At 35.0% G+C, this 13,205-nt stretch overlaps 1 protein-coding gene across 4 annotated transcripts in view; it reads right to left on the reverse strand.

The window, feature by feature from the left end:
- The window catches only part of Rbm27 (RNA binding motif protein 27), a 68,183-nt gene that overhangs the window by 24,910 nt on the left and 30,068 nt on the right, over positions 1-13,205 (reverse strand). For 2 of the 4 annotated variants that reach the window (XM_010627054.2, XM_010627053.3), the window contains exons 9-12: positions 7,083-7,247; positions 4,126-4,275; positions 1,847-1,991; positions 999-1,152 (exon numbers count right to left, since the gene is read on the reverse strand). In XM_010627054.2, coding sequence (XP_010625356.1) covers positions 999-1,152; positions 1,847-1,991; positions 4,126-4,275; positions 7,083-7,247 — 614 coding nt within the window. The remainder of the gene's footprint in view (positions 1-998; positions 1,153-1,846; positions 1,992-4,125; positions 4,276-7,082; positions 7,248-13,205) is intronic. The other 2 variants (XM_010627056.3, XM_010627055.2) reach the window with 1 other exon arrangement.

Below are 13,205 nucleotides of genomic sequence, written 5' to 3' on the forward strand. Positions count from 1 at the left end.
CACATTCATAAATTCAAATATCTAACACAGTGGGGGGGGAGTACAATTTATTTTATCTTGGATAATTTTTTAAAATTTTTAAATTAAAACCATTATTAATTACTTCATCACAATATACTCTAAAAGTTAGTCAACAGAAGATTACAGTCTTAGAAATTATCAAAAATCTAAATTACTGGGCCAGGGAATTAGCTCAGTGGTTCTGCCACCTGCCTCACAAGCACAAGGTTCCGAGTTCGATCCCAGGTACCCCAAACAAAGGAAATAACCTAAATTACTGACAGGTGTGGTGGCACATGCCTGTAATCTCAGGCTGAGGCAGGAGTTGAAGGCCAGCCTAAACTACACAGTAAGACCCTCTCTCGAACAAAAACAAACAAAAATATCTAAGCTACCTATTATAATATCACTGTAGGGAGAAAGTCACTGAACAATCAGAACTATGGACAAGAGTACAATAACTATACTAAATAGTTTCTCTAGTGTGAGAAACTGAAAGTGTAAATAAAGACTAAAAGGTATAATAGATAATGTGAAATGGAAAGAAAAGGGACAAAGGGGAAGGGAAACGAGAGGGGTGAGGGAAAGGAAAAGGGAATGGAAAATGAGAAAATGAAAAATAATGGAAACAAAGTCTTTGTAGATAGGGAGGGAGGGAGGGGTTGAAGGGAGGGCAGAGGGTTGAAGAAAAATATAAGAACCAAGATGGATTATGTAAAGGTACAAATTTTCAACAATGAATGTATTGTACACCTTAACGTACCAATAAAATTAATTTTTACAAAAGTAAAATAACTAGCCCAGTATCTTTCAGGAAGGAGCTATAGAAAAGAACCAAATTAATTCATAACAACAATTTCATCACTGAAGTAGGTATACAGATATAGTAAAGTTTACAACACTCAGAGAAGATCAAAATACTACTGACTCATTTAAGTAAGGTAAGCTGACAGGAGTATTTTCCAAGTGGACTCAGCCACTGATCTAACCATATTTACCTGGATATTAACAATAGTTCCAAATTTGCTGAAGTGTTCATTGAGCTTGGTAATATTGTTCAATTCCTGAGGGATTTTCTTGACTTCTAATTTGGTGTTTGTATACTGATTCTTTCGCAAGAATCCTGCTTTACTCTGATTATTATTTCCTTGCCTGAAACAAATAGTAATAGATCTTGATTGATTCTCCCACATTATCCCTAGCCAAGAGATACATTAGCGAAAACTGTAACATTTGTATTTATTATAAACTACTTTTGTAAGCCCTCAGCATTCGTCAGAAATTACTAAGCAATTTTTACATCATCCTTGTATTACAGCAGAGGAGAAAGAGTGAATAGGGATATATTATAAGGCTCAACTGACATTTTAAAAAAATCACATGTTAAAAACTGCATTACCAGGGCTGGGGATTTAGCTCAGTGGTCCCGCTGCCTGCCTTGCAAGCACATGGACCTGAGTTTGATCCCCGGTACCAAAAAAACAAAAAAAAACATATTACCAGATCTGACATTAAAGCACAGATAGAACACCATTTTTTTATGGTATGTCTCTCAACTTGTCTAAAGGTAAAAAACTTCTTTCTTCCTCTATTCACTTCTAGTATCTTAATAATTTTTAGTATTTGGTTAGATATTGAAATAGGTAGGTAAAATTTATAAATATCTATTATGAATATTCTATTAGCTTTTCAATTTTTAGAAAATTCTGATGTCCCTGAAATCCTAACTTTGAGACACACAGTTTGAAAATCGATTTATGACAACTTGTAATTTTAACCATTTCACTAATGTAAACAAAACAACAAATACACCAATTAAACGTTATTAATTTGCAAATTATCTTACTTTCCCAGCCACGGTTTCTTTGTGAGTGGCCCTTCCAAACCACTCACAGCTCTTTTTCGGCTATCTGGCTCAAGAACAACTCTGGTTATGTTGCTATTAATTGAAACAGGAACTGGTGGTTCAGTCTGGATGACAATATTAGCAGCTGTTAAGAGAAAAGATGCATATTTTTGAGCTTCAGGGGAATGTCAAAATGATTACAATATTTAGACTAAAAATTAAAAAGTATTATGACTAGCACTGTACTACCATTTCCTTTCTAGAAATATTTAACAAGAAAATTACAAATACCTTCTACTTCTCTCTTTAAAAGTAAAAATTCAAGTTTAAAAATTCAAAGGCAACCCCAAAGTAATAAATAACTCAGCTACAGATTATCAACGGGTGCAAAAAAATTACTGTAGAAAGGCTACTGAAAAACAAAGTACGTATATGGTGCCAAACTATCATTCTACAAATTACTTTTTACAAGAGAGATATGTAATAGTTATCACCTTAGGCAAGCATTCAAACTAATGTATCCACCATTAATGAAAGGATATCACCTGCCTCCGTTTCACAAGTTCACCACATCATAAGGACTGCATACTACTATAGAATTACGATTTTCTTGTGTGTGCTAGTAATACTGAGCTTATACAAGACTACATTCTTGTTCTTAGATGTAATTAAGCTTAAAGATTCACAAGGTCACAGTGTCTATCAACTTACTTGCAAATAGTTCGGGGAAAAAAATATGAGGGGAAGGGAGCAGGAAGAGACAGAAGAAAGTACACATGAAAGCACTTGTGGTCAAAGGAGACAAAATATGAACTGGAGACAAGAACTGGTAAATCTAAGTGAAGGTATTCATGTGTTCACCTTATTTCTTTTGATTTTTTTGTAGGTTTAAAATTTTTCAACTTAAAAGTTGGGAAGAAATTCCAAAGTCAGTACTATAAATAGGCATATTTCACTCCCAACAGTTATGACTAAATCTTTGGAGAAACAAACCTTGTGATAGGTTACCTGTGGAAGGGGAAGGGTATACTGAACAAAAAAGTAAACAACTCAAAAAACATGCCTGTTATACTCTGGGTACCCCCTAATTTTATCAACTATACAAAGCACAATCGCATATTATTGGACATTAAGATGCGAAACGGGTTGTAAGCAATATGTCCATTTCATTTGTTTCAGGCAAATGACAATGCAAAGATTCATCCATTTACTGGCACAGTGGTCACTCTTCTAATGCCAGCACTGAGGTGTGGGCAACTTAGTGAGTTCCTGTCTCAAAATAAGAAATAACAAAAGGGAGATATAGCTCAGTAATCCCTCAAAAAAGAATTCATTCATGTAATATGTATTCCTTGAGCAGCCATTTAATAGCTAACTGTACTAGAACTTGAAGATAAATTAGAGAATTAAATAGATACCCCTGCCTTTACATGATTTGTATTTTCAGAAGGCTAATGAAGCAGATTGTGATTGTGATGGCATAAAGCATTCTACAATTTGACATATCATTATGGCTTTCTAAATAGCTATGACTATCACCCAACACTGTCTAATGCTTCTCTTTATTGAACTGATTTTAAAAGAAAAAAGTAAAAAAATAGATGGTAGTCAAGTGACTTATGACGTGTCCAAGAGGACAAATCTGCAGTATAGAAATCACATGACTTTTACACTGAGAGAGATAATCTGTAATTATCATCAATGGATTACTATGTATGAATGTACAGACAGATAAGACTAGTAACTAACATAGGGAAAACTAAGAACATAGATCTCACCACTAATCCCAGGTAATGCAGTAACAATACAGTATATGAACCATAGCAAAGAAAGTAAGAGCATATTCTTTCGAGTTAGACTTAGGTTTAAATTCCAATTAAAGCTGTGTGATTTGGGGTAAATTCTTTAATCTCTGTAAGCCTCAATGTTTTATGAAAACAGTAAGAACAGAACCTCTTATGAAGTTATGTAGAAAGATAATAACACATAAAAGTATTTGGTGTAATCTGACATAAAAACTGTTACCTCTACTAATATTTAGCATGCTGCTCAGCACACAGCTAAAATAATCTGAAGTCTTAGCCAAAAAGCAATTAAATTAACATTAATATTACTTTTATTTTTTTAAAAAATAGATTCTAACTATACCTTTAAAATGAAATTTAATTTTTTTTAAAAAAATTTGAGACCAAAGAGGTCTGAAATGAAAATAACATAACTCTCTTCAACTACTGAATAACAATTATCATGAGAAGAAAAGTTTAAAGATATTCTCTTACCTCTTGGATTTGCATCCATATCTCCAGATGTTAGTCCAATCAGGTTGGGGCGCTGAGTCTGTGTTCTTGAAAAGAACTGTCTGTACTGTGATCTACCAGAACTGGTAATACTTGGTGCTTCTGGATTGTAACCATCTGGTTCATATGTATCTGAGGGAAAACAAACCAACAAAACATGTAACAAAATCAGAGAGAGGTTAAACCATTTATTACTATAAAATAGCTGCTAAAAATATATATTCTACAATAATATTACACCAATCACATATATTTCCCTTTGAGTTACAGTATACACACATTCCTTTGGGAAGTGAAAGGAAAAAATGATAATGTCATAGAAACATATATAAAGATATTCATTCTCAAATACTGGTACATTTCCAGATTTGCTCACTTAGTTACTTCTCTGTATGTGAATCACTTAATCTAAATTTCAATGCACATTTTAAAGACAAATTTTCATGTACATAACGAACACCACATGTGAAGGATTACTGATTTTCATGTCTCACCAGTTCCTAGGTACTTTTTAATTAGGAAAAAGAATCAACGTATTTATTTGATTATCTGTATTTTAAAGAGATATCTCTTTCACATAAAAACATTTCAAATAACATAGGTAGATAAAGCCAGGCATGGTGGCAAGCACCTGTAATCCCAATTAGGGGCAGGAGGACTGTAAATATAGGCAACTAGTACTCTGCCTTAAAATTTAAAGACTGGAGGATGTGGCTCAGTGCAAAGGTTCTGGGTTCAGTCCCCTATATCAGGGGAAATCAACCCAGATACATAAAATAAATTTTATATTTATAAACATAGTAATTACCTTAGTACCATACTCTTCATCAAGGTATTTTTGTCACATGTGTTTTCTCTACAACTAAAAATGAAACTTAAAATTCTTATACTTTATTAGTTTTGTTAATGTTAAGAGATATTCTGAAAGTAAATTTACAAATGGCATGTATCTTCCTCTTCATCCTACATAAAATGAAGATTAGGATTAACTGCAAACACTGATTTCCACAAGTGTGATTTAAAAGTCTTTCTGTGTGTTTTTTTTTTTTTTTTTAGGGAAAATATTCCTTAAATGGTTCACAGTCAGTTTAAGCTACAAGTTAAGGTACACTGAAAGCTTTACTAACAGTCATTTCTACGATTCAGAGTATAAAGTCAGCAAATTATCCCCACTGAATGATCTTCCTGGACTCCACATGATTTCTATCTGCAGCCCCTACAGAAGTCCCCCATTTCTCATTCTCAACCCTCTTAGATCAAAACTCTCCCCCAAATAGTGTATGTCCCTTAATTTCACACTGAGTAAATTCTCTCCTTGGCAAAAATATCAACAGATCACCATGAGTCTAGAAGAAGAAAACACCAATAAAGCAGAAATGCTTCTGAGACACAGTACTTGGTATTAGATCTACAACTGCTGGTCAGTATTCCTTCTCCCCACCCTTCCCCCATTTCTTTCCCTTCTTCTGGTCTTTCAAAATGGCTCATGGAGTTGTACAGAAAGGACATCAGAGATTTAAAAATGGTACCCTAATAAAATGTCAAATGATGCTGAAAATTTATCACCAGGGCCATTTGTGTTGCCCTCCTCAGAGGAGAATGGCTTGGAAAATTTAATAAATTGTTATCACAATAATGTTCACATTTCATTCTCAAGACCTCCATTCAGCCTCAAAGTTATCTGATGATGACTAATAAAACCAAATGACTTTTAATGCTTCAACAGTTAGAAAGCTATGTTTAAGTTATCCACCAAACAGTATTTTTTGGGCTTCATTTTTAATAAATTTTCTGCTGAGGCCCCTCTTGATAATTTTTAAGACAAATAAAGACAACATTTAATCCTGAGTGTGCCCTTCTGAGGGAAACATGTACTGTAATGATGTGTAGCTTACACCTCACCTCATCTTCTTATTAAATTTAAATGTGACTGGACTTGGCAGGGCATGCCTGTAACCCCAGCACTCTGGAAGGCCAAGGAAAGAAGATAAAAGTTTGACCCAGCCCAAGCAACTTAGTGAGATTCTGTCTTAAAATAATATTTTTAAAAGGCCAAGGATGTAGCTCAGTGTAAGGGTATTGGGTTCAATCATCAACACTGAAAAATAAATTGTTTAAAATTGACTATTAGTTTGAAGATGACACATAAAAACAATAGCTTCCATAGTTACAAAATGTTAAGTCTAAAAATTGTATGTGATATACAAAATAAGTGTGGCTCTACCTTTTAAAAAGTCAGCAAATTATGATAGTTTTAGTCAACATTTGGTACTACTAACAGAAATTTTGTTAAGGATACAAAAAGTTTTAAAGTTACATAATGAGATAACTTTTACAGTTCCTGAGAATATACAGAACCCCAATAAACTTACATCCTTGAGTTCATTATGACGAACTAAAATCTAAAAAACTTTTTTTTTTAAATCTCATGAGACACCAACAAAGTACTCCACAGATTTTCAAAATACATGTCAGAAGGAGGGAAAATTTTTGAAGAATGAATCAGTCCATACAACAAGGGCCAGGGGGAAAGAGTGATATTTACCCATAATCAGCAAGAAGCCAGATGTTTGGTTTAATTATAAAGAAAAATTAACCTAGTTTTTTTCTTGTAATATGTAACTAATTGGAAAATATTCAAGTAGATACCTTCCTAGCCACTTGATTAGAAATTGCCTCAAAGAACTAGCATGACTTTTGTTACCGAGACACTCAAAGTAAATACAGAGGACACCAGAGATGACAGACACACAGGAGGCCTAATCATCTAGCAACCACTAGGGACAAACCAAAGAAGTAGAGAAACAGAAAATAAAACTACCTAAGAGCTTTAGTAGGAATTTATGACAGCTGATCTGCCTGCCAGGTCACCTCTTAGGCTGGCCAGCTTCAGGTACAAAAGACTGGTGAGGTGAATGGCCATCTGTAGCAAAGCTTACCTGGGATCAGAGGGGTGGGACTGGAGACTGAGGTATGGTACCCAATGGAGGATCCCATGAGGTTTCGAGGTGGCACCAAACGAGCTGCCAACAGAGGAGGCGGTGTCCCCAACTGAAGTCGCTCAGATGCAGCAGCACCATGTTCACGAGAGTACATGGGCTGTCCTATAGAGGAAAGAATAGGACGGCAGCTGGGATTGAGAGGCACAAGCTTCACTTAGGTAATGATGTCCTTCCTGAGACTTTCAGCCAAGAACAGAAAAATTACACCAATAGGAAGAGTAATTGAGAAAGATGTCGTTGTGATCCTAACTCAAGAAAACAGAAACACAACTACTTAGGATGCACTGAGGTACAAAGAAAGTTAAGAATTGGGTACTGTTACATAATCTCCATTGTTTAGACTGCTAAATGGAGTAACTGTGCTAATTTTATCCAAAGCTCATCAGCCATATCAAGTTGTTACACAAATCAGTCCTACGTAACTAGTCATAGAGAAGTTTAATTCCAATGAGACATGCAGATTACAAAAGCTGTCGCACACACTATTCTTCCCAAACCACCATCCACAGAATTTCAGATTGTCACGAAGTATATTCTCGCATCTTGGAGCAGAAAAAAAAACAGTAAAGGAACTAAAACAACGCATCAAAGGGACATCCTCACAGAAACGAAAAGATCCAAAAGAAAAACTTAAGATAGTGAAAATTTGTTATTCCCGTGAACAGGCAAATACCAAAAAAAAAGGGTAAAAGTGACAAAAACTTAAATAAAGAGAACAGCAGCAGACATATGCAACTATCCCAGATACTAAGAAACACATTTTGAAAGAAAGCACGTTTAAGGTTTACATATATACCGATACAACAATGCAGACACAATGAAACCAAATTCTGTACAACAGTACTAGAAAAAGGCAAAATACCAAAGAAGCAACATCTTCCTTTGATTGTCCATTTATAGAATCTTATCCACTAACAATTCAACATGATTAATATAAATTTACAAGATTTAGTCAATGTTATTTATATTCAAAATGAGTATAACATACTGACCATATTTAACAAGTCTTCTCTACTAGAATACAAGACCCAATGAACTTTGAAAGTTCTAGGGCCTAACAGTGCCTGGTGCACAGCAGAAGCTCAATAAAGAATCACTTAAAAGAAATGAAAAGCTGGGGCCGGGGATTTAGCTCAGTGGTTCCACCGCCTGTCTCGCAAGTGCAAGGACCTGAGATCCCCAGTATAAAAAAAAGAAATGAAAAGCTATGTACTGAGGTGTATACCTATAAACTCAGCTGAGGTAGGAAGACTGAAAGCTGAAGCCCAATATGGGCTATGCAAAGACTTCAAGGCCAGCCTGAAACATACAGCAAGACCCTATCTCCAAAAAAAAAAGAGAGAGAGGAACTAATCATGATAACATGTCGACAGATATTACTTTGGATGAACAGACGTTAAAATGGGCAATATAACAACTGAAACAACATGCATTCAAGAAATGAAATTAAGGGCCAGGGATTTGGCTCTATGGTTCCGCCGACTGTCTCGCAAGGGCCCAAGTTCTATCCCCAGAACCAAAAAAAAAAAAAAAGTGAAATAATTTAGACAATATACAAAGACTCACAAATCAATTTAAATTTACTTTTATAAATATCTAAATCATTATTTTACACAAAGAAATGTTACACACTCCACAGAATTAAATGAGTAAATATCCTAGGAATATACTGTTCTAATAACTTTATATAGTTCATGATAGTAAACATATTTCCTGAAAAACAAACATAGAAATTCAGCTACACAATGGACAATTGGCCAGATATGGTGGTGCATGCCTGTAATCTCAGCACTCGGGAGGCTAAAGCAGGAGGATTGCTGTGAGTCTGAGGCTAGCCTGAGCTACATAGAGAATTCAAAGCCCATCTGAACCACACAGATCCTGTTTCAAAAAAAAAAAAAAAAAAAGAATGGACAACTGCCATCACCCTAAAACACTAGAATTCAGGATCAGTTATTATTTTTTTACACATCCAATACAGTAAGCTTAACAGTTAATATTTCTATAAGAAATAGATCAAATGTAAGGCAAGAAAGAGTATACTTTATTTAAAGTGCTCTTACAGGCAGGAATAGTGTACTTGCCTAGCTTGCACAAAGCCATGGTCTGGAGCCCCATCATTAGGGGAAAAAACACACACTTCAAAGGAAATAGTTGATTTTATTAGGTGTGTATCACTGTCTTTTCATAAAACTGCAACTATATATCATCATTTCAGTCATATTCACAGATCTATGATATTTTAAATAACCAAAATTTCAGATTTTTTCTAAACTATAATCATTGACATTAACTTTTAAATAATCAGGAACTATATATACTCTATCTAGCTTTACAAGTAATCCATTTTATTATTTGGTTGTCCTCTTCCAAAACAAGTGACAGTTGCAGACTAAATTAATGCTTTCATTTTACAAAAGTGGTTTCTTTGTATCTGTGACTGAGGCACTGTAATGGCAAAATACTCTGTAAAGTTTTTTTTATATATATTTAGGCTTCTTTTTGAACCATATTTATTTCCCATTATTAGACTTGTACATTCTTTCTACATTTCTTATCATAGGCACATTCCTAGCATCTAACACTATATAGACTACATTTTTCTGACTTTACTTTGGGCCCCTATTGACTTAATTTTTCACAACTGAATACCATTTTACAGTTTTCATTTACAAGCAGTTTTTGTTGTGAATTTTAATTAATAATTTAAGGCCCTGTTAAACTTTTAGGATAGCTCAAGTTCTCTATTATGTTACAAATATACCTAAGACTGTTTGCTTCATTTGAATCAAAGCAAGCTGTAATCTTGTAAAAATTACTCATAAATGTGTTAAGATACGTGTAGCAACTCCCCACAATGAATGTAATTACAGACTCCAAACATGTATTAGTAAAAATAAAATTTAAAAAATAAAGCAACAGTTAATAGAACTTACACATTAAAAAAATTAGTAACAAGTATTTCAAAAAGTAAATGAACCATTTTAAAAATTTGACCTTTATCTCAAAGAATATACTTTTTAATTTGTAAAAATCACATGAATAGAAAGATATGAAAAACCTATGACTGACAAAATATACTATGTTCTCCAAGATTTTTTTTTTAACATTTAGATAGTTATCAGCAACTATCTACTAGGTTTTCAAATTTCTCTGTAAATTTTAGAATCAAAGTTCAGGCTTTTAAGAAAGGGAGAAAGTCAAGAGTGATGGCACACACCAGTAAATTTCAGTCCTGTGGCAGGCTAACACAGGAAGGTCTCTCAAGTTTGAGCCAACCCTGAGCAACTTCGTGAGACCTTATTTCAAAGAAAAAATAATATATTTGAGGTGGGGACTGGGGATTGAACTCAGGATCTTGCACTTGCAAGACAGGTGAGGTGCCACTGAACTAAATCCCCAGCCCTCAAAGAAATTTTTTAAAAAATGGCTCAGAACATAGCTCAATTCAAAGGCCTTGGGTTCAATCCCCAGGGGAGGGAGGAGAAAACAAAGAAAAATCATAAACTCGCTTGCACGGCAGAATTTTAAACTGTCCATTGCAAGTACTCTATAACTTTGAAAATAACCAGTTGTCAATCAATTAAATCTTTTAAAACATCAGCCCTTCAAAGCAGTAATGCACAAATGCCGATGGGAAGTTATCTTTTATTGGTCCTGAAGGAAAAATGGGAAAAAATATAGTAAATATTTCATAAACCCAAATACTAAAGGATTGTGCTTTCTTCGCAGATAATATATTTTTTGGTGTGAAAAAGTATTCTAAAAATTAAATTAATACTTGATTTTCACACAGTTATTACCCTGAAAAAATTTAAAAATGCCAATTGCATTAGTCCCCAAAATTTTCTTAGGTATGTTATTAGCCTCAGTATTGGCCAGGCATGGTGGCATGTCTGTAATTCCAGCCACTCTGGAGGCTGAGGAAGGAGGATCACAAGTTTAGAGTCCAGCATAAGCAATTCAGTAAGATCCTGCTAAATAAAAAGTGCTGGGATACAGCTCAGTCGTACTTGCTATGATATCCGCAAGGCCCTGGGTTCAATCTCCAGTACCAATGAAATGAATGAATGGCTTTTACAGATACATCACAAAATCTTCTTCCTTTTAAAGAGAAAAGTGAACTTCAAGCAAAATAGGGCCTGATATCCTAATCATTTTGGTTCCCTAGTGGCCACTACAATGCCTGACACAGTAATCCCTCAATAAATATTTGCTGAACTAATGAGCATCAAGCTATGTCACTGAAATGGCAACCGACAAATTTTCAAAAAATGAAAACCATGGGCTGAGCGTATAGCTCAGTAGTACAGCACTAGCCTAGCATGTACAAAAAGCCAAGGCTCAATCTCCAGTATCACAAAAAGTAAGTAAATAAAACCAAATGGAGGGGCCGGGGATTTAGCTCAGTGGTCCCAGCGCCTGCCACACAAACACAAGGACCCTAAATAAATAAATAAATGGAATATTCTTAGAGTGATTCACAATGTTAAATTTAACAGTATAAAAATAAATAATTGCCAGTTTGATTTAAAATTTTTGAGTCATATTACTAAATTTAACAGTGGCATAAAAATATGCTACCTGCAACACATTCTGAGGCAAATAATCCAATTTTTCATATTTAGAAGTCCAAAAGGCATTTAGAAATGTAGCTGACTCAGTGAAACAGATGTAAAAAGATTTATCATAGCTAGTAGTAACTTCTGAAGCTGGGTAATGGTACCTAAGACTTCAATGTGAGTTTATTATTCTTCTCACTTTTATATATGTTTGATATTTCCGTAATTAAAAGTAAATGCACTTTTAAGTGGCAATAACATAATCATTAGACTAAGATACTAAACATGAAACAGGAAGTAGGACAATTGAGTATCATGTGATTTCTGTTCTGAAGAAGTTTGGCTAAATGTAAGATTTACATCTGTCTGGGCAGGTGGCACAGGCTGGAAACCTCAGCACTCTGGGAGGCTGAGAAGAAGATCATAAGTTCTCAAGACCATCATCTCTGACTACATGGCAAGGCTCATATGGACCACACAGAGAGACCCTGTCTCAAAAAACCAAAAACAAAAAAGAAAGATTTACCTAAAAGAAAATTAAACATGCCTGCATGTACCTATATGTCCTTATGTAATAAATAATTTTTTGGTAAAGCAACTATTAAGAGCAGAGCAACACTGGGCCAGGGATTTAGCTCAGTGACACAGCACCTGCCTGGCAAACACAAGGTCCTGAGTTTGATCCATGGTACAAAAAATAAAAAAATAAATAAGCAGAGCAATATCATTCTCCAAATACTTAAAGATCTGGGCCTTTAGTCATAACAAGGGGAGGGCCCAATCAATAGTGAAAAAGGGATTACCAAAAAGGGAGAAGCAGAGAGAGAAAGAGAAGCCCCAGAGAGGGTTGGTTCAAAAAAAGAAATGATGGCAGGACCAGGGATTTAGTTCAGTGGTTCTGCCAACTACCTAGCAAGTATAAGGTCCCAATTTTGATCGCCGGTACGAAAAAAAGAAAAGAAAAGAAATAATGGTTACTGAAGACTTCTCATAAAGACCATTAGCTTAGCAATATTAAATAGTATGTTAGCAGGGTGAAATATCAAACATAATGCTATCAAGATTGTTGTAGCAATAATCCAAGTGTGTGGTGATTCAAAAATGGATGAAGGCAGAGGACAGAGCAGAAACATGAAAATATACTTTAAGGTCAGGCAAGGTGGTGCACACCTATAATTCCAGCACTCAGGGAGGTTGAGGCAGGAGGATTCCATGATCAAGCCCAGACTAGAAAACTTAGCGAAACCCTGTCTCAAAATAAAAAAATAAAAAATGACTGGAGGCGTAGCTCAGTGCAAAGGCTCTGGGGTTTGATCATCAAAAAGAAAAGAAAAGGGACGGAGGATTTAGCTCAGTGGTGTCACCTCCTGCGTCACAAGTACAAGGACCCGAGTTCGATCCCCAGTACCAAAAATATATACACACATACATACGCGTGAGCACGCGCATGTGTATGTGTGTGTGTGTGTGTGTGTGTGTGTGTGTGTATATATACACG

The sequence above is a fragment of the Fukomys damarensis genome, unplaced genomic scaffold, assembly GCF_012274545.1.
Source record: "Fukomys damarensis isolate Sample0158 unplaced genomic scaffold, DMR_v1.0_HiC HiC_scaffold_3, whole genome shotgun sequence".
Classification (NCBI taxonomy): domain Eukaryota; kingdom Metazoa; phylum Chordata; class Mammalia; order Rodentia; family Bathyergidae; genus Fukomys; species Fukomys damarensis.